The sequence below is a fragment of the Rhineura floridana genome, chromosome 11 (genome assembly GCF_030035675.1).
Source record: "Rhineura floridana isolate rRhiFlo1 chromosome 11, rRhiFlo1.hap2, whole genome shotgun sequence".
Lineage (NCBI taxonomy): Eukaryota > Metazoa > Chordata > Lepidosauria > Squamata > Rhineuridae > Rhineura > Rhineura floridana.
The window spans coordinates 54,359,054-54,381,632 of NC_084490.1; the positions used below are offsets into that span (position 1 = coordinate 54,359,054).

Consider the following 22,579-nt stretch of genomic DNA (forward strand, 5'->3'; position numbering starts at 1 on the left):
TGACTTTTTGTGGAAAGAATAAAGTAATGTTTATGAGATTTGATGATTAAGTAAGATAACTATTGGAGGAAAGTGATTTTATAATATGACTTAAGAGACAGGATTGTTATATATTATAGACTTATAACTGATCTGATCTTTGACAAATGGGAAGTCAATATTTTACTCTTTATTTTTTATTTTTATTTTTATTTTTATTTTATTTTTATTTTTTTTTTTGTTTAACTATTTTTGATTTTGTTTTTTGTCTTTGAATGTTTTATGATTTCGTCTTGTATGTTTTATGAAAATTTGAATAAAAATTATTGAAAAAAAAAAAAAAAAAAAGATTTAGCATCATGACACTAACAAAGATTCCATGGGGTCGCCCCAGCCAACTGACCAAAATATTAACCCCTGTTCAAAAAAAAAAAAAAGGATGCTCCCAGGTTAGTTGCTATTCAAACCATAGCAAGAAACTAGTCCCGTGGCTTGCTCTAGAGAAGGCTGATATCTTGGCAAAAGACTCCATGCTTTGCATAGATAAAGTTCCGGTTTCAGTCTCTGGCTTCCCCATTTAGAAAGGATAGGCAGGGAAAGCCGTCTGCCAAGACCTTGGACAGCTACTCCCAATCAAGAGCAAGCCTGCCCTAGGCTATGCTAAATGGACAGTATAAGGCAGCTCTTTATGTATCTAATGAGCAAAGGTCCTCGACTCTTCACTAGTAACACACTTTCTACGGCAGAGGCACACCTGGAGTTTAGCTGCTATCACTACTCCGCTTCCTCTGTGCCCTGCTGGTGCATAGAACAGCAAACTCCAGTGCTGCAGCACTCCCGCAGCTTAGAAGTTCCAGCCCAATGTTAAACTTTCATCTCCAATACAAAGGAGAAAACTGAAGAAGCAAGCAAGGTGCTAGCCTTTTGTGCAATCCAAGGAGGGAACAGACCTCTTCCTCCAGTTGCCGGAGTCAACTTTACTGCTTGCAGCTGTAAACCACCTCTTCTTGCATGCACTGTTGACATTCAACATAGCAACACCACTGCACCTGGCAATGGCAGGAGAACGTGACCATGCGGGTCTGGATGTTGTAACCCCGGCCACAGCACATACTGTCACAGTTGGCCTCCCGGGAACACATCCTTCCAGCAGTGCCCACCGAGTATCTGCTAGGCCTGCAGAAGCTGGGGGAATCCTCCATGTAAACCAGGTCAGTGGGGCGGGGAGCAGCAGGGCCTTTGGCTAAGTGGCCGTGGTGCTGGGGGCTCACCAGCTCCGAGTGGCCCACAGCATCATTGGTGGCACTGAAGACCTTGACGGCACCGTCGTAGCGCAACTTGAGGAGCTTTCCCGTCTCGTGAAAAGGGGACAGCTGTTTCCAGCAGGTCCTCACGGCACATGAGCCAGAGACACCATGGCACTTGCAAGTGGTCTTCAGGCCATTTTTCACAGCCTGCGGAAGGGAGAAAAAGATGGGTATTACTTATTGCATGCCAGGAGCATGAGTGTTAAGCTGAAGAACTGCAGGGTCAGAGATTTGGGGACAACGGAAAAGTTTAGAAAGCAAGACCCCTGAGGTCACTAAATGGTTTTTAAAAGCAAATAGAGTGCACAATCATTTATGGATAAACAGAGGAACATTTCTGTATGCCCAAAAAGCCAGGAAAGAATCTTGCGGCATGCTAGATTAACAGATTTTACCATGGCATAATCTGTTATGGACAGAACTCACTTTATCCAGTGCATGACGTTTCTAGCTAGGTTGTGCTCATGTAAACATCTGTAGCAGGAAATAAACAGTACCAATTAATCCAGAATGACTCATTCTAGTTCAGCAGCTTCAGGCTGGAGCTCCCTTTTGAAGACCTCACTGAAGTCTATGGCAAATTTCAACAGAAATCAATGCAGCTTTCAACTGTGATCATTCTTTCCCACGACAGGTGTTAGGCCTGAGGGTGCCCAGGGGCAAACTGAAACTGACCCTGGAGATGAGTGCTCTCTGGTGCCCTTCCTGCTAGGTCAATGGGCCCTGGCAGCAGCAGGCAGCAATGACAGTACTTTGAGCAGCCCCAGGTAGCCAATCTAACCACCATTTAAATTTCCCCCTATGGCCCCAATATTGTGCCCCTCTGGGGCATTATGGGAAGTGTAAATGGTGGCTAGTCCTAGCTGACCAGCACTGCTTGGAGGTCTGGGCTGGAAAATATTTCGAAGGTGGGCCCTGGGGCCCTAGCAGCTGTCTAAGGATGCCTGGTGCTGGTGTCAGCCCTAGTTCTTACCAGTGGCTGCTGTTGCAACTGGTTCCCTCCATTTCCAGCATGCATATAGTCAAGCTTTGTGTACAAACAACCCAGATCTACTATACCTCTTAGGGCTCTTGGTCTTATGGCTCTACCATTCACAGTTTTTTTCCTCTGTAGTCACATGTATATCTGCCCACCAAGTAAGATCAACTCTGTATCCAAAAGTGGACTCTTAGGCAAGACATCCCACAAGACTCCTTGTTCTTTTTTGCTCTAACAGACTAGCATGGCTATCCCTCTTGTGTACTCAACAGTGCTGTTCTCGCTATGGCTGCAGCCCAGTTAATGAAATTGTAGGCTACAATCCTATACACCCTTACTGGGAGTAAACGCATTGAACTCAATGGGTAATATTTAAATGATGCAGACATGCATTCTGGCAGGCATCAGAACAGAATATGCATCCACCCCCCCTTTATGGAAAAAAGGGGGGATGCCTCTTAACATTGGAGCTTATTCCTACATCTGCAGCTTTTAGAAGCATTTTTATTTTTAAAAACATGCTTTCCAATTAGTCAGAGGTACCTTTTTAATCCATTTAAACACTGCAGTCCTACATTCTAATACCACCTTATACCACGTGCCTTGCCCAACCAGGTGCCCTCTAAAGGTCATTGGACTGGAGCCCCCATCAGGTCCAGCCAGCATGGCCAATGGGAGCTGCAGCCCAACAACATGTGGATTGTGTCAAGATTGAGGAAGGTTGCTGTACCCATGGCTAAAGGTTATTCTCTTCCTTGAGCCAATTGTTTTAATTTAATTTGCAGCAGCTCATCCTGCACTGGCTTCCAATGTAGAGTATTTTAAGAAACTCGCCATAAGTTTCCTTTTCAAAAAAACAAAGAACAACTTTAGAATAGTTAGCAGGACATTTAACTCCCCCAAAGACATGGTTGTCCTAACTAGAGGACAGTTGCAACTCAAACACATGCAGCAACATCTGCTTTCTGAACAAGACAGGGGGAGGGGGGTGTTACAAATGAATAGAAAATGGTCCCAGGCTATGGTCTGAAGGCACAGGAGACCACCACCTTGCTGAAGCTAAGCAGGTCTGGGTGTGGTCAGTGCCTGGATGGGAGGCTGCCTGGGAACCACATGTATGCCACCTTCAGTTTCTATGATGAATGAAAGACAAGTATAACTGTAAGTAGTTAAATAATAAATGCAGCATCTGTAGCCCCTAGTTAGCCGCAATCCAATACATACTTATTTAGGAGTAAGTCCCATTGAACTCATTAGAACTTACTTCTGGCATAGGAATGACAAAGACTGTACTGTTGGAGATTTAACTTCTAGGTAACGTGGGAGTAGGCTAAAAAAAAAGAAACCTGCATTTAAAAAAAAAGTTTCCAAAGTATCTGAAAAAAGAGAGAGAGGGACTGTGACAAGTCAGGCCCTGCAACACAATGTTGCAGTGTAGAGCACTGCTCAGGGTTCCAGCCACACCATTCCAACCCCCATTCCATTTCCTTCCTGTCTTTCAGTTTTTATTCCCCAACATTCAGTTAGTATTCTGTGCCCACTAAGTATGCTCAATCCTCACTGGGCTGTTTTGGGAGTTCCCTTTTGATTTTCCAGAGGTTTTTTCCTCCATTTTGCAGTATTTGGAAGAGGACAGAAACACTTGTGTCCAAAAAAACCCAAGCTACATTTAAAAGACTGGAGCTGATTTCTGCGGGCAGCTCACTTCCATCCCTGAAGACACTTTGAAAATATTATCAGAGTGGCCCAGGAAATGACTAAGCCAAACAATGAAATGGTTGCCAACTAAGGATTTTAAAAAGACTTAGTCAAGGGGTGGAGTCAGAGGCAGGTCTTGGTAGGTCAGAAATAGGGAAAAATGTTAGCTTACCTCCCCTCCTGGCTAAGAATATCTGGTTTACTCTATATCATCTCTGATACTTAACTAGAAACAAGTATATAGTATCTAGTGGGCAGGTAATTAATTGGCAATCCTACTTTGCAGCCTTAACGTCTAGAACAGCAGTGGGGATTGGGGAACCTCAGGGCCAGTAATCAAATGTGGCCCTCAAGATTTCTCTATCCAGCCCTTGGGATTCCCCTCAGGCCACACCCTCACAAGCCCTCCTCAAGTGCTTTTGCCTTGCTAGAAGGAGTATTTGAACTATAATAATGCCTATTCCTTGCTTGGATTAAGGAAGGATCAAGAGTGTTACTCGGGTGGAATGCACCCTACTGTACAAAGGTAAGAGTCACGTCTGTCGTTCCGCTCACTCTTCCCTCTGGCCCTGCCCGTCAGTAGCATGCGGCCTTCAGAAGGTCCCCTATGGAAATATGGCCATCAAGCTGAAAAAGATTCCCCACCTCTGGTCTAGAGATTTTGGGCTTCAAATTAAAGCCCTGATCCTCCGTTGCTTCACACACATTTGCGGAGTGCAACTGTGAAATGACACAGCTCTGATTATTGTTCTCAGAGAAAGACACAAATTTGGTATCCCAGTGCCTGCTTTGCCTCCGGAGGTGGAGGGTAGAGAATCGCGATGACCAGGGATATGTGCATTTGCAACTCATCCATCTCTAGGCAAGTCGCACCTAGACATCACCCTCACCTTGATGCCCACATTGGTGTTGTGGATGTCCACCTTGGCCCGCAGGTCTTTCCCAACCTTCTTCTGGCCCAGGAAATTCTTCAGGAACCTGGTGCTGTACTTGAGGTTGTCGCCACACACTCCCCACTGCCATGCCTTGCGGTTCTCCAAGTCTGGCGAGTCATCACACGTGCAGCGCTCCATCCGCCCAGCACTGCACGCCCGGGCAAGGGAGTGGGTCAGTGCCGCTGAGGACACCGCATACAGGAAGGCAGTTTCCTTGAAACCTGAGAGAGGGGAAGCCAGAGAGCCCAGAGTGAGGAAGGATAACAGGCAAGGAAAACACTTAGGGTCAAGTGAGTCTATGACTGGACTGGGTGGGGAGGCAAGAAGCCCTCACAGTATTCCCACACACACACACACACACACACACACGGGCTGGAAACCACATCTAAAGTAGACTACCAGACCCAGCGTTCTGTTTTACCTGCCCACAGCTGCCCTCTAAAGCAATCTTTGTTTTCAACAGGAGCAGATACCCTAGCTGCTCAGACTAGTGAGCAAGTCTGACCCAGACTTTCACAGCTTTTTCACAAGGGGTCAGTGTTATCACTTGATTCACTCGTGCCTATTGGCGTGAGGAGGACAGAGGCTCTCTTGACTATGTTTCCCTGCAGTTCTCTCTCATGGTGTGGTGTACAGCCTGCATGCCTGCCTGGCCTCTCTCTGGTCACTCCTGTTGCATACCGAAGCAGGCTTTAAATTGAATTATTTCGTTTTACAGTTTTAACAAACTTTCTTATCTTCAAATCTTTTGCTAGCAAGCTGAGCAGAAGCAGCCTCTGTTTACAGCCATCCCAGCTTACTGTTCAATTTTAACACAGAGAAATAAGAACGAAGCATTTGAAATGCTTTCCTTTTGAAAGAGCCACAAGGTACATCTCTTTTGTCTAGCTTTTGACTGATGTTAGTATGAGCATGTATCCTACTTTGCAGAGGACACTATTCCGTTTGAAGGGCTATGGAGGCCAAGTCCAGTTTAAATTTAGAAGGAATTTAAGAAGGAAGTACAAGGGCCTTTTAAGTCGCCCATCAATAGTTAGCCCCTGAACCACAGATGGAGCAGGCACATTGGGTTAGTTTCCCATACTTATTATGGCAAGTTGTGCTGTAGTTCTATTTTCATTACACTAATTATCTCTAAATCTTATCCCAGTCTGTATCTGTACTGGATATTATTATTTATAGACACTTACCATCTGAAAGATCTCAAAGTGGTTTACAAGAGAATACACAAAATACAATAAAAACCATTATCAAATTAATTTACAAAATACATGGACAATATCTGTATACGTAAACACAACATAAAAGTCAAAGAACCTAACCTTAACCCTACAAGGCAGTATAATATAAACAACCAGCATAAAACATCGTCGTACAATCACTCACCATCCATTCCATACAAACACTACCATCATTCACTACCTCAAACAAATCAACCACTCGCACTCAGCAGTTACAATAACCCACATACAAAGAATCACTACCAAGCATACACATGTAAGATACTCTCCCCATCTCTGAAGCACAAAAGGACTCATGCCCCACAGAATCCTCCTCTCCCTTCTCTCACACGAAAGGTGCCCAGTTCTTACCAGTGCAGGCTCTGAAGTTGTTTTTACACACAACTTTGTTTTTACTGTTTTACTGTGAACTTGCTTGGAGATATTTTATGGGACGCAATCCATAAATGGAATCAAACAAATACATTTGCACCTATATATAGATTAGCATGTGTAGATTTTATGCACATCTGTGCCTTCTTCTGCCTTCTTTTCGTTGATGCGTTCAAAGCCCCCCCCCCCAACAGAACAGGAGTTTGTGGCTTTTTAAAGCTTCATCGTACAATCCTCTGTGCGTCTACTCCAGTCTCCAAAGTCAGCCCTATTGACTTCAATGAGACTGTGTACAGGATTGCAGCTTTAGCCTGTTACGATAATGTGGAAGATGTTGTCATTGATTAAAGGTATCTTTCACTGTTTTGTAAACCTCTGAACAATGGAAAAGTGGTATAAATTTTTTAATTAAGACTTTAAAACGTCTCTTCTTTCAGGCTTCAGCACACTCAAGTATGAAAGGTATGCACAGATACACATATTTGAATATCTATCCTGGTTTGCTTTATTTTTTCCATGAAGGAACATTGGAGTCGGGGATGGGGAAAGGGGGAAAAGTAAGAATCAGGTGGGAGAAGGCTAGATTTCTCTCTTCCTGGTTTTCAGAAGTTGGCTGACAAGCAGGCACTCCTACCTCGCTTCAGGAGGTCAGCTCGCCCATCCAGGCTGCAATTCCAGCGCTCATTGCGAAACTGATACTGGCACTCAACAACTCCAAGCCGGATGGCGTCCCGCAAGGTCTCTGCCAACCCTGGCTCCCGGCGGCAAAGCCTTTTCTGCTTACGGGATAGCCTCAGCAGGTCACATTGCTTCAAGTGAGCCTTCCAATGGGCAGGGTTTGTTGAGGGCCCCAGCAGAGGAAATTGTGTCAACGCTTCCTTCCCAGTCAGGCTAGGGGAAGAAAGAGACATGAGTAACGGCCTTAAAAGAAGGACAAGCAACAGTTATTTCACTGTTATGAACTAACATACCACCAATCATATACCCATCCCAATGTTTTATCGCAGGCAGATATTGTTTTCTTCCTGTTTTGTATTATCAGTGGATTGGGTTAGTATGGATTTACAGGGGCAAACTGTGTGATAGCTTCTGTTGCTGGTAATGCCATGGGAACCATGCAAATTTAAAGGAGATGCGAGTAGCACCAAACACGTAATAAACCATGTAGATGAGCCCATAATCCCTTTTGTGCTGAGAATGCACTTCTTAAGCGCTTGCTGCTTACATATGTACACAGAGAGCACTTCCTCAGGTGTTGAAGGGCTGTGCCACGCCCCCTCACCATGTTTCCATTGTCTATGAATGAAATAAGCAAAATAGGAAGCAGTACAATGACGTAGCTGCCTCTTTATGCCAATATATATCCCTGTATATTAGTATAACACATCAGTTTCCAGTCCTTTCAAAAAAAAACCCTGAGGAAAATAAACAAATAGCCTGTGGAAACACTAACTGAGGGAAGAGGAGTTTGAAAACACACTGACCTATGTGTTCAGACAACACAGATAGCAGCTGCTACTTTAGACAACATCATTGTGTGAAGTTGTGTGCAATTGCAAACTGCCATTCACAAACGCACACTGAAAAATGCCCCCTATGCATTTCAAAGGCTACGTGTGTCCCTAGCCAAAGCTAGAAACTAGGAAAGCTCTTCCTATGGGGTTATATGTGCAAATGGTCCCCTGATGCACCCTGGCTCTTATATGCAGAAGAGAGGGGTGTGTGTTGCACAAGACCTTGATATTATCTAGCGGTATAAAAGCATTTAAAGCAAAACAACAACAACATGGTATTCAAGCCCGGGCTCCTTTGAGCGGAAAGGCAGGATATAAATTGAAATAATAATATTAATAATTCCAATCTTATGGGTTAGGAAAAGGCTGGGCACAAAGGCAAGTCTTTACAAAATGTCTGAAGCGACTGATGGCTGCTGCTTCATGTGTGGCACAGGGAAGGGCATTCTATAGTACAAGGGCAACAGCCGGAAATGCCCATTTTCAGGACACCGCCCTATTAAACATTCCTTTATCCTACAGTTTTCAGTGCATTTCCACATTGCTTTCCTAACTGTAAAAAGTTACGGGTTTTTTTTAACAAAGGAGATTTGTTGCACTAGGTGACCAAGTGGTTTAACCTACTTTAATTGTGCAAACCTAAATTTCTGGTATGTGCTTGAAACCCTCCCACAAAATACTGATAGTCTGGAGACCATCTCAGTGTCTATCATAGCAGTAATGAACTGGAAGCAGACTAATAAATTAATCTAGATGAGACTCGGGGCCAGCTCCAGGAATCCCGGGGCCCTTGGGCATCAGCTTGCACGCACACACACACGCACGCAGCCCCCCACCTACCTGTCTGCTCTTTTACCATTGCCCTTAACGGTTTCCCTAAGGGGATGATGCTTCTACCACCATCTTTGTTGATGGTACACATGCATGCTATGCGCACACATCTCTGCTATCAACTAAGATGGCGGCAGGGGCTTCAAAACCGCAGCCGCCATCTTCGTTAAGGGCAATGGTAAAAGACAGCAGACAGGTAGGTGGAGGGACATGGGGGGCTGTGGATCATGGAAGGGAAGCAGAGGGGTGGCTGAGGGGCCCCCTGTAGCTCCAGGGACCGTCGGGCCAGTACCCCACCTGGCCGCCCTTTAGAACTGGCCCTGATGAGACTGAAATATTCTTGGTCAGGAGATCTGATGCAGCAGCAGGCTTTCAGGGTAGAGACACATCCACTGTTCTGCTGGTTCCAGTGCGTCTCCACCTCTCTTTTCTGAAAAAAGGGGCAGAAATACTAGTCAAACCCTTCCCCTTTTTACTGTAAAACCTGGTGGGAGCAACCTGGGTGAGGTTTTTTAAAATTCAGCTTCAAAGAGATTTCACAACTGATTGGCAGATCAACACATTCTCAAGGGCATCTGGATTCCCAAGTGTCAGCCATGGCCAGGAGTGCATTTGCTCACCTTCGGCTGGTGGTGCACCAAACGCATCTACTTCTGGATAGGCTGGTCCCGGCCATGACCGGACTCACACATGCTTGGGTCACATCAAAACTGGGTTATCTTTTAATCTTTGCATGGCCTGGGACCAGGATACCTAAAGGATTATCTCCTACCATGCATTCCTCCTCTCCACCAAGATCAGCTGGGGAGACCCTTTTGCATATCTCATACCCATCTGGTAATTGGCAGGGATGTTAGAAAGGGCTTTTCCCACAGCACTACCTACTCTTTGGAACTCCTTGCCCCAAGGCGTTTCTCCTTCTTGATGGCACTGCACTGCCTTTCAAGCACATGCCTGCTTTGTCAGGCCTTTGGTCTGATTGCCAATTGAGTTTTACGTTGCTCTCTCTTCTTTGGTTGACTGCTGTGCTTGATTTTTAATTGTGGTGTAGTGGCTAAGATGTTGGACTACAACCTGGGAGACCAGGGTTCGAATCCCCACATAGCCATGAAGCTCACTGGGTGACCTTGAGCCAATCACTGCCTCTCAGCCTCATGAAAACCCTATTCATGGGGTCGCCATAAGTCGGAATCAACTTGAAGGCAGTACATTTCCATTTATTTTTATGAATGGCTTTAATCTATTGTTAGCTGTCTTGGGGAGTCTGGGGCAGATCATAAGTGACCATATAAATATAATAAATTAGCTTCCTTCTTGGAGACAAAAAAAACCACACAGTGTCACTCCAGCCTCTGCTGCTTTTTAATATTGAACAACCAGACCTGTTTGTCCACAGTGTTATATTTTATGAGGGGGAAAACCCATGTTAACCATACTTCCTCTCTTCCCTTCTGCTTAACTCTGCTGTTCAGGACACATCATCTCAAGACACAAGTTGAATCTAAACCAGGTATCTGTGACTGCACAAGCATTAAGTTGTCCAAGTTAGGAGGAAGAAAGCAATGATCAAGAAGACTGCAGGGTTGTGGCGCAGGGGAGGGGAATGTCAATTACTCATGCAGGACCCAATTCCTTTAATGCTACCAATGGAAGTTATTGCAACAGCTTACCTAACAGAGGCAACCTTCTGTCTGTCTCTGTGCCTGCCACTGCTTCCTCCAAGACTTTACGGAAATTACAGCAGGGCTTAATCTTGAAATAGTGCAGTAACTCATCTCATTTTTCTTACTACTACTACTACATTTAAAACTGAAATGTAATTATATATCTTATTGTTTGTACACCGCCCAGAGAGCTTGCTACGGGCGGTATAGAAATCGAATTAAATAATAATAATAAAAAAATAAATACTACTACTAATAATAATTAATAAACGTAGCAGTAGTAGGGCTGTGAAGTCGGTATGCCAAACCTTCGACTCCGACTCCTCTATTTTTCTACTGTCCGACTCCGACTCCACCCAAAATTGCTTCCAACTCCACAGCCCAGGAAAGGGCTGTAAATGTCTTTTTAAATTGGAAGCTCTCGTAGGAGCATTTTTATTGCTGCCTGAATATGCCCTGATCTTGGCATCACAGCATTTGTCTTCATCTGGGTCCTGTGTCATACACTGACACACAAAATGTTTTCCATCTTGGGTTATGGTGAAATGCTCAACTACAGCTGACTTCACGGGAAGCTTCTTTGACATTTTGAATCTATATTTTAAAAAAATTGTCGATCAAAATTTATTTTGAAGCTGGAGTCGGTACATTTCTACCGACTCCAGCTCCACCCAAAATTGCTTCCGACTCCACAAGTCCGACTCCACAGCCCTGGTGGTAGTGGTAGTAGTAGTAGTAGTAATCCCACACAGCAATACAACCCAGGAGCTAGAGTGCCTGATATAGAGCTTGTATCTCAATGAAGCCGCTGCCATGTTGCTTGGTCTTGGCAATTTGGAAATTTACTTGCTTAACAATTAACCATCATCACTCACCAGCTGGAAGAAGAGCTCTGGGTAGGAGAGCGGGTAGGAGCATTCCACGGTTGCTCCTGGGTGTGTCTGGCATGCAGGAAAAACCTCATCCCCTGCATCTCTTACTTTAGATGTTCTTTAGAGAAACTACTGGGTTGCTCTTTGTATTGCACTGCACCCAGACAACTCCCAAGGGCAGACACTGGCTGTACATGACAACCGCACAGCTTGTCCTCGGAAGATGCTGTGCACTACAACCTGTGATCTATCAAGCATGCCTAGGCATCACAGCGCAGCCAAGAGGCCTCCAGCACTGGGAGAACAAGCCAATAGAGAGAGATGTTTATCGCTCCCCACCCCAACCGTGGAATGCTCCTACCCTCTCTCCTACCCAGAGCTCTTCTTCCGGCTGGTGGGTGATGATGGTTAATCGTTAAGCAAGTAAATTTCCAAATTGCCAAGACCAAGTGGCATGGCAGCAGTTTCGTCGTGATACAAGCTCTATACCAGTGCTGTATTTCTGTGCAACTGCAGTCTTTCCCCTGTAACAGGCACTCTAGCTCCTGGGTTTCTATCAGTTTGGAAGTAAAACAGGACCACCCAAAAGTAAGACAGCAGTTTCTAGTTACTTTGGGGACTGAGACATCCAGGGCTATGTCAGGGAAACAGCCATAGCTCTCTTTCCCATCCAGCAAAGTGCCAACTCCACTGCTGCTTTCCTCAAGGCTTTCTGCCCACACTGCCCCACTATTCCCATCTGTGACAACCACCCTAATTGCCAAGACGTTAGCACCTGCCAAGGCACCAGGCATCCACATCCTAGAGCATGGTGGAAGCAGGGAGATCTGGACACAGAGAATCAGTCTGGGGCCTTCTACAAAGCACATGCTCCACCACTGAACTATGGGCCATCCTGTTAGCTAGACAGCTCTGTCTCTAGATCAGTCAGTGGTTACCCTACTAAAGCAGTGGTCAAGCGGCAATGGTGACAGCCATGCTGGATGCTATTGGAATAGTTCACTCCAATGCCTACCTAGCAGAGGCAGGACTGAAACCAGGCCTCAGCAACCCTAGACGTAACAAGTTTGATTTCTGTGCCAATGGAACTCTGGGTCCGTCCACTTCAAGACCCTACAAGTAAGTTGGTATGTTACAGATGATGCTGGGGGATGTTCTAGAGTGAGGGTGGCCAATGTGGTATCATCTAGATCTTGCGGGACTCCAGCTCCCATCAGCCCCAGCCAGATCGCCAATGGTCAGGGATTTGTAGTCCAACGGCATCTGGAGGGCACCACATTAGCTGTCCTTGTTGTAGGTTGGGGTGGGAAACCTCAAGTCTGGGGTGGGAAACCTCAAGTCTGGGGTGGGAAACCTCAAGTCTGGGGTGGGAAACCTCAAGTCTGGGGTGGGAAACCTCAAGTCTGGGGTGGGAAACCTCAAGTCTGGGGGCAAAATGCAACCCTCGAAACTTTCCTCACACCATACCTTCTCCCCAAACCCCAGCTCTGCTCTGCACCCTCCTTGAATGTTTTTGCTTGGCTGTAATGTGTCCTTGAACTTTGATAATGCCTTTTGCTAGCCAGGATGGAGAAAGGTTGATTGCATATAGAAACTAACCTACTGTACATAGGTGAAATTTACATTTGTTTCTCTGCCCATCCACCACTGGACCCATCCACCTCTAGCTTGTGGTCCCCCAGAAAGGAATGTGGCCCTCAGGCTGAAAAAGTTGTCCCACCTCTGTCACAGAGGGCTGGGCAGACTAATGGGCATTCCCATCACTTTTCAGGATCTCAGAATGCAAAATAGAAGAGATCCAGAACTTCACAGCAGCTGGACTTGGCAGTGGAGGTTCAGGGAATATCACCTGGCCATGACTGAGCTTCTCACTGTGACTGAGGACCCCACAATAAGGATTCCTTGAAACCTACCATCACCTACCATAACGTCATCAAAGAATAATAACCAGGAAAACTATGCACCATTTCCAATAAACAGCTGGGTAAAATGGTCTAACAACTCAAGGAACACAGCTGTTGCAAGAATGCGGTTCCCTTAAGTTGCTTAAACAACTAAATCCACCTAAGGCAATAATCAATATTTGTTTTGTGTTAAGGAAATGATAGCTGACAGGAAAAGGGAATGTTGCTTCTTGCTCTGTAGAAGTCCTCATGTGCGTGCGCACTTCCTGAAAGGAGAAAATCCCATTTGGCATCCCATCCTTTCCAAGATGGGAATTTGAGAAAATTGGCAAAATGGGCCTATCAGATTTTTCTGCAATAAAAGTGGGTTCTCAGTCTGACCCTGCCAGAGACATTCCCCACAAAAACAGATGCTCTGCCCCAAAGCTATGGAGTCTGACTGGGGCATCCTACATCACTTGTTGAGGGGAGAGGAGTGCACAGGCTCCGCAAAAATGGCCCATCACCCCAACACAGGCCGCACATGTTATGCAACTCTGTATCCCCTCTTGTTCTTTTTGGTGATCTTAAGGCGCCACCCTACTTTAAGTCATAAGACCTTGGGAAATCGGTTAGAGCCAATCAGAAACCCTGTAAAAACAGAGCAAGCAATTGTCTGAGCTGCTGACCCAGGCCCTCCTGTAAAATACAGAAAACTTCTACAGCAGCTTTTGACAACATCATGCCCTCCAGATGATTTGGGCTACAACTCCCATTAGTGGGGCTGATGGGAGAAGTAGCCCAAAACATCTAGAGGGTACCAGGTTGGCAAAGACTGCTGGACAGAGAACTAGGCCTTCAGCATTTCAAAGAGAAAAATGTGTCAACCTACATGACATGCTCCCAAGAATCCCGTACTTCCTGTTAGCATTCCCTGCACATAGACAGGAAGAGCCAACAGGCTGTGTCTCCAGGAGGGAAGAGAAGCCAGGAATATTAAGATCCCAGGCACAGCTTGGAAGTAATTCATTACAAGTAACAAATTACTTGTAATTCATTACTTTTTTGAGGAACTAGCGGGTAATTCTTTACATTTTGATTGTAATAGAACTAGGAGTAATTCTATTACTTTTGAGGAGTAATTGTAATGTTTCCACAATTACTTTTGGGCATTACTTGTGGGGGGGAAGGAGGGGAAGTCTTCTGCTCCTCTGATTTGTGGATGAAAATCATGTTCCTCAAACTGGGCCTCTGTGCAGCGTCGCTCTTCCCTCATGTTCTGTGCGTGGGTAGGAGGCGACGAGGGAGGAGGTAGAGAGTGAGATGGGGTGGAGAAAACAATTGTTAAAAAAAATGGATGGTGGTGGTGAAGAACGGAGTGGAGGGAAAAAGGAGCCGGAGAGCAAGAACATGGATAAAGGAGGAGAAGGCGGCAGCAGTGGAATGGAGATAAAAAGAACTGTGGACATGAAAGATGACAGTGTGTGTACATGTGCGTGTACACTGTGTTGCACTTGGCACAAAGTGGCCTCCACCACCCTCTCTGGCTACTGTGCTGCATTTGCAATATTTTAACTTTTTTGCATCTCAGGGGAAAATATTTGCTTGGGTGAGTGTCCCTTAAGAACATAAGAAGAGCCTGCTGGATCAGGCCAGTGGCCCATCTAGTCCAGCATCCTGTTCTCACAGTGGCCAACCAGGTGCCTGGGGGAAGCCCGCAAGCAGGACCCGAGTGCAAGAACACTCTCCCCTCCTGAGGCTTCCGGCAACTGGTTTTCAGAAGCATGCTGCCTCTGCCTAGGGTGGCACAGCACAGCCATCACGGCTAGTAGCCATTGATAGCCCTGTCCTCCATGAATTTGTCTAATCTTCTTTTAAAGCCGTCCAAGCTGGTGGCCATTACTGCATCTTGTGGGAGCAAATTCCATAGTTAGTTGGTGGCAGGGCAGGTCCGGGAGGTGGTTAAGTGACAGAGATTATGTTTACTGGCTGAGGGGGGGGGTTGCACTTGGTTTGAAATGCAAAGATCTAAATAGTGGCCTCTGCCTCCCTCCCCACCTCCTTTACCAGTGGACAGACCACCATTGGTATCTTATGGATAAAAAGAATTATTCTACTACCTCTGCATGTGTGTGTTTATTTTTAATGTTGTTTCAGGCTACTTAGATGTGCAGCAGCCAAGGTCAGCACCTTGTAGGTGTTTTTTTTTTAAAAAGTAACCGAAATGTAGTGATTACTTTTGAGAAAAAGTAAAGTAATCAGTTACTTTCAGAGCAACCATAACAGCAATTACTACTTTTTGGGGCCATGTAATTGTAACTGTAATTTATTATTTTTTTAAAGTAATCTTCCAGGCTCTGATCCCAGGGACAGTGGGAGCCAGTGCTGCTGATAAGATTTATGGGGCCCAGAATACAGGTGAATATATGAATTAAGTCACTGGTTTCCAGAGGGCATAGAGGAACTGCCATGGGATCTCTGGAAAATGAGCTCTGTATTAGTGTTTGATGCCATGTGTGGCTATAAATACAAATTAGGCAGTCAGGAATATAGGTTTAAACAAAGGGAAGACAGCCAATCCTCTAGTTTTTCAAGACGGACAAGAGCTTTTTGGGAGGAGAGCCCACACTGCAAATTTGTACCAAGTCCAGAGAAATGATACCCGGTCATTTCAAGAGGTGTACCTTTAAACAGAAGAGAAGCAGGTTTCATCAAGTTGAGTTAAGCCTTCTCTATGCAGTGCTGAATTCCAGCTATTAGAGAAATTAACCGCTGACTTCACAATGGAGGTGGGGTGCTAAGATAGGGTTGCCTGGTTTTTTCCCCACCAATCTCTGCTCTTACGGCTTTGAACAGCAATTTAACTTGCAGGATAGCAGGTAAGAACACTTTTCTCCATGCCATCAAAAAGCCTCATCTGTCTTATCAGCAAAATGGATCTGCAGAAATTAAGGTATAAATGTGGGCCAGGTTAGGTTTCTTTTACTGACACTCTTATGCTAACAGCAATTTATAACTGTGCTACAGCATTGATTATTATTATTATTATTAATTACATTAGTATACTGCCCCATAGCCGAAGCTCTCTGGGCGGTTTACAACAATTAAAAACATTAAAAACAAATATACACATTTAAAAACACTTTAAAAAACAATTTAAAACACATGCTAAAATGCCTGGGAGAAGAGGAAGGTCTTGACCTGCCGCCAAAAAGGTAAGTGTTTGCGCCAGGTGCACCCCATCAAGGAAATCATTCCATAATTCACCACTGAGAAGCGATGGCGATTTTGTTGACTTTCAGGCACAACTCAAGGTGCTAGGTTTGACCTAATGCTGTACCCCAAGCGCTAAAACACAACCTAAGTGTATGCTCAACCATAAGCAACGTTATTTTGAAGATCAAGCAAGAGCACATCCTCAGGATACCATGTAAACATGTCAGCATTCAAACACAGAAGGGCTCCTCCCTGAGACACATTCTTGGGTTCCGCCCCATAGATTTATGAAACTCTCTCAACAGGTATGACAAAACGTAACATTTAGCATTTATCAACAACAACAACAACAATTTATTGTACGGTCACAGACCCAATAAGACAAATCATCAGATAAAAGAAAACAGTCTATAAAACATTTAAAATATACAATAAAATATATTAATTTATCAAGTATTTCACATTAATTAATCCTTGTAACAGCCGCTTATGGTAGGCCAGTATCATTTCTCCCATATTACAGATTTGGAAGAGCACAGCCTGTGAGCCTAGCCTAGGTGCCTTAGGCAAGTAACTATTGAATGTATTATTTGAAATCAGACTTCTGCGCTCACATACGTAGTCACTATCCTAAACCAGCAGTCTGGGGCTCCCTTTATAAGCAGCTGCTGAGGGCATTCATTTTTAGCCATTTTAATTTATTTTTAAGAGAATGTTATAGACTCTGATTCCCATTCTAAGGCTCTAGACTGAAACAGGTTGTAAGAAATGCCCTAAATGTGCATGTGCTTGGCCTGGTATAACCCCTGCTTGCAGCGGCTATGGCAAGGCAATTGAAGATACACAAAGCACCAAAATAGAAATCTTCAATCAATTTGTCTTAAAACCATGCTTCCTGCTGTGCCTGCACTTCTGATTGAGGAGAATACCCCTTGTGCATATGTATATAGTGATCCACCCTCGCTGTGCTTCTAGGATTAGGAATCTCAAGTTATACATGGGACTTTACAACTTGATTTGATCTTCAAGTCTGCTTTTTGGTCTGGGACACATCTTGATGGTTTCTACTTGCAAAGGTGTAAATACTGATATAAATACAGTAGTTCCTGTGCGTGCGTGCTTGTAAAAGGTGCAGATGTTCAAGCCTGCCCAGGAATCAAACTCTAATCCAGAAACCTTTCTCCTGAAGAATCCCTCTTATGTAGAGGCAAATTATAGCTATTTTGGCACTTTGCACAAACTCAGGAGCACTCTTATTACTTCTCAGGTCCAAACAGCAGGCAGGCACAAAACAAATGCCCTTTGTAGCACTGAAACATTGGGGCAATAATGGGGAAAGATTACCCTCTCAGGTCTTTGTATTTCGCATACAGAATCCACCTCAAAATCCCAATTGTGAACTTTTAAATTTTAGTGCTCAAGCTTTCACATTTTAATTAGTTCTGTATTCCAATTTTTTTTAGTGTATCTTTCTCAAACATCTAGTTAACAAGAGATTTTTTTATTTCAGGCCCAAAGGCCCAAAGTTTGAAATGTAGAATTCTGCATATTTACCCACAAGTAAAAACCACCAAGGGGGATTACTCCAAAGTGTACATAGGACAGCAGCCTTAGACCCATTATCCCCACTAAGGCTGCAATCCTATGGACACGTATTCAGCAGTAAAGCCCACTGAACTCATAAGTAAGACCCATTAAATAGATTGCAATGCGTGTGTCTATTTTAGTAATTTGAGACCTTCACAAGTAAGAACATTCTTCACAATGAGGACATCCTAACTATATTTGGTGTTATTCATTGTGTTGGAGAAAAAGCCTGATGTTATATCTTCATGTGGAAGTCCACTTCTGAAAATTCCAAGCATAAAAAATGCACCAATTTTTTTTTTTAGAATGGAAGAAACAGTGTTTCATTCAGAGGAGCAAGTTGAGAGTTCTGAAGGATAATAAATTGAGAATACAATCCGCCCCAAAACCCCACAAAAGTTCTATTATTCACCATTATAAAAATCAGCCCTCATTAGCTGTTCCCTAATTGCTGAGGGCAAGTTGACCACTATTTCCTTCTTTATCAAAAGCCAGGAACCCTCACATTCTCCAGAATAAACTGTGATGCAAAGTTAAGAATTTAACAAATTGAAGATCTTGTCAATATTTTGCAAAAATGGAAGCTTGAGCTTTGAGAAGCAAGACATTTACATGTAAACCTAAAAACTGAAACATAAAACAAAAATCCTTCCCATTACCATCAAGGAGGGTTCAAGATTCCCAGTATTGCCTGGGAACGCTGGAATGCTGACAGCACAATCCCATGCATACTACTCTGAAGTAAGCCCCACTGCTTTAAGAGGAGCTTGCTGTCAAGTGAATGTGATGGAATGTTTGCTGCCTCAAAAGGCAGAACTCAGTGCTCTTCTCCCAGTAGCTGGAGGGTCACTTGGTACTTCAGAGTTCAAACACACAAATATGCACTCTTGAAATCCTAATCTTAAAAACCTGGATTTTCACACATCTGCATTTCAAGGCATACATATGCATGCATACATCCATCCCTCAAATTTGTATCAGATCCTTCCAGCATAAACCTGGATTTTGCAAACAGCACTTATGACCTTGATCGGTATGTGTGCGGCTGGAAGGCCCAATGGAGAGCAGGGCCTGAAGCAAAGACTAAACAGATGCGGAACCCTTTGTAGATTAAGTGACATAAAATATGCAAGTTATTGCAAGCTTAAAACTGCCTTGCAATGTAGCATTTCCCTCCTTAAACTAGAACATTGGGGGGGGGGGTTTACAGGCTCTTGTTGACATATATGGTGAGATATCCCCCCCCATACATGCAGGGTGTGCGCTGTGCAGATGGACCTGCACAGCACACACCCTGGCAGAGCTTGGAAAAGTTACTTTTTTGAACTACCACTCCCATCAGCCCAATCCAGCGGCCATGCTGGCTGGGGCCGATGGGAGTTGTAGTTCAAAAAAAGTAACTTTTCCAAGCTCTGCACCCTGGTATAACAGAAGCACAGCAGATCAAACTGATCGATATTCCAGCTTGCAAAAGACATCGATAAAACTTTTTAAAAGGAAAGAGCAGCCACCAAAAGGTAAGTGTCCAACCCCCCCAACAACCCCTAAACATCGCCTCGTTTAATAGAAACACATCTTCAAATTCACAAAAATATGGAAAAGGCAAAGATTTGAGTATCAATCACAAACAATTCCATTAACACATGCACACACAAAACCTTACCTACACCAAGAACTCCAGTCCTGAATATTTATGTGGACAGATCTCTTCTCACCCCCAAATTACTATATTGTTCCCACTAAGCAACATCACTTTTCTATCAAGTGCCCCAATCCAGCCCATGCATTCTGCACCTGGAAGAGATTTGTGCTTGTGGAGCCGCTGTTGCAAATAGGAACCCTAGAACTTAATACGAAGTGGCGGCTGAAGCGAAGGAGGAAGAAGAGAATCTCACCCAACAGCCTTGAAATGCATGCAGCACACGGGACGTTGGACCCTTTCGGGATCCCGCATTTGCCCAGGGCGTGTGTGCGCACAATCCACTGCTTAGCTGTGGGCACCGCAGGATAAGGGCTGGCGTGCAGCAGGATCCTCCAAAGTAAACCCATTACATTCAGTGTGATTTACTTTCTGGTTAAGTGTGTTTAGGATTGCAGCAAGGCTGTGAAGTGTAACCCACAAAAAGTTTGGCTAACTGGAAAAATAGGGGAGGAGCAAAAGGAGAGATAATTAAAACAGCAAGACGTAAACAGGAGCACACCAAAAAAAAGTAAGGAGAGGAAGAGAGAAAAGAAAGAACTTGGGGGGGGGAGTGAAACACAGAGGAGGCAAATAAAAAGAAAAACGGGATCGCACAGAAAAAGAGGAGGAGGTGGGATCGGACCAAAGAGAAAAAGAAGGCAGAGAAGTAACTGAAAGGGAAAGACGGGGAGAAGCGCAAGGTAGCAGAGAAGAACAATCGCCTAACAATGGGACGGCTTAATAAGAAAAACAACAGAGGGAAGAGAAAACAATTAGAAAATGTACGCGGGGGAAAGTAAGAGCTGACCCAAAATAGGCGTCCACCTGCAGGACCAGCAGGCAACAGGCGGCGGCTATAGAGACGCGCAGAGGCTTCCCCAGCAGGCTCATGGTGCCGGCGGTGGCTGTTCTCGCTCCCGCGTTGCGCTCCGCCGCCGGTTCCCTGGCTCTGCATGGCGCTGCGCTCTTAGAGCCGGGCGCTCCCGCAGTCCTTTAAAGAGGCACCTGAGCGGGAGAGGCACGCCCTCCCTTGGCCCCGCCTCCAAGCCGGGCGGTGAGGGCAAAGAGAGGGACGGGGCGAGCGGAGGAAGACGACTTTAACGAAGCACCTGGAACTCCTCGTCCCAAAACACAGACTCCAGAGAAGATTTCTCATTTGGACCCAGGGCTTAGCCCCAGAGCCACCGGCCGTCCACCGTAAAGGCAAAACAGGAGGGGCGCCCCTGACCATGGGCAAAGGGCTCTCCTCTGCCGCCACTATGTAACAGCATTATGCTGAATTGTTTTAATATCCTGATCTTGACTTTAGCAATTTGGACTGTTTTTACTGGAAAGCTTTGCAAAGAGATGGTTTAAGCAAAGGTGCTGCTATCCATTCACACTGTGCTGCCATGTGGCAGCTGGGTGGCTTGCAGTGGCTGGCTGGTTTGGCCACTGATGCGCTCGTGCCATTTTGAAACCATTTAACACAGGTGTAGGGAACCTTTGGCCCTCCAGGTGTTGCTGAACTACCTCTCCCATCATCCACGGCAACTGGCCATGCTTGATGAGGCTGATGCGAGTTGCAGTTCAACAACATCTGGAGGGCCAAAGGTTCCCCACACCTGTTTAAAGCAACAAACAATGCAGTCCTAGTTGTCTACTCAGAAGCAATACGGCTGCAAGCGAATACACATCTATTTAGCTCAGTTGGGTTCACATTTACTCCAAGTGAAGTCTGTATTGGATTGCAGCCTAAATAAGTCCCAGTGAGTTCAAAGAGACTTACTCTCAGGTAATTATGTACAATAGGGAGAGCAGATGTGGTGCCCTCCATACGTTGTTGGCCCCGGCCCTAGCCTGCAGGGCCAATAGTCAAGCACGGTGGGAGTTGTAGTCCAACATCTGCAGAGCAGCCCATCTGCCAAGGTGCTCAATGCATTGTATCTGGTTGTTCACCCAGCCCCTGCATTTTATCTTCACAACAACCCTGTGAGGTAGCTTAAGCTGAGATACAGTGACAAGTACAAGGCCAGCAATTTCATGGATGGGTGGGGATCTCAACTGTGGTCTCTTTCATCCAAGTTCAGCATTCTACCCCCTACTCCACACTTGGGAGTAGTAATTACTACTACTACTACTACTACTACTACTACTACTAGAGGAATGACTGCTAGGGTTGCCAGGCCTGTGAAGTCTCAGACCTGGAGACTCCGGCTGGCAGACTGAGGAGTGGGGTGGGGTGGAATAGGAGCGGTGCCTCATGGGGCAGAGCTTAGCTATGCCTAGCGATGGACAAGTGGCGCTTGATCGAAATGGCGGTGTGGAACAAATAGCAAAAGTTCTCAACAAAGCACAAAATAGCCTGCCTCCTTTATTCTATTAGCTCACTCTGAGATTTTATTGCTCCCAGACAGACCCTAAGAAAAAGACTCCTGAGACAAGTGATAACCCTACTTCTAAAGCTATTCCAGTAGTCCTCAGGGCCACTGAGAGCTGGTACTGGGCCTGGGACAAGACGCATGATTGGGGACCCTCCCTAAATCTTCCTACAAACCAAATTTTACTGCTTTCTTTAAACAAGCTTTGAAGTGACTTAAGTTTAACTTAGGGTGAGAAAGACTCAAAACAAATGAAAGAAATGTATCAGAAGGGACAGTTAATATGTTTATTAGAAATAACGCTGTTCACAAACCCATGTGAAGATAATAAACTTAACATTTTTATTACTACTGCATTTGTAAACTACTTCATTAGTAACATTTAATACAGTTCTGTGAGCTGGGGTCTACTACTAATAGTTCTGGTCATAAAGCATACATTGTGCTTTGCCATGTCTGA

At 44.9% G+C, this 22,579-nt stretch overlaps 1 protein-coding gene across 1 annotated transcript; it reads right to left on the reverse strand.

The window, feature by feature from the left end:
* Window positions 1–694: 694 nt before the first annotated feature.
* On the reverse strand, window positions 695–20,708 carry WNT9B (Wnt family member 9B). Its single transcript, XM_061589132.1, has 4 exons — window positions 20,568–20,708; window positions 7,146–7,402; window positions 4,854–5,119; window positions 695–1,433 (listed from the first exon to the last, which is right to left on the reverse strand). The coding sequence occupies exons 1-4, from the start codon at window positions 20,648–20,650 to the stop codon at window positions 957–959; spliced, it is 1,083 nt and encodes a 360-aa protein (XP_061445116.1). The 5' UTR covers window positions 20,651–20,708; the 3' UTR covers window positions 695–956.
* Between the last annotated feature and the right edge of the window lie 1,871 nt (window positions 20,709–22,579).

Coding starts and splice junctions, on each gene's coding strand:
- WNT9B (XM_061589132.1), bottom strand. CDS start 20,650: ATGAGCCTGCTGGGGAAGCCTCTGCGCGTCTCTATAGCCGCCGCCTGT. Junction 7,403..20,567: donor CAGGTGGACGCCTATTTTGG/GTCAGCTCTTAC, acceptor TTCTTCCCCTAG/CCTGACTGGGAAGGAAGCGT. Junction 1,434..4,853: donor ACACCAATGTGGGCATCAAG/GTGAGGGTGATG, acceptor TCCCTTCCGCAG/GCTGTGAAAAATGGCCTGAA.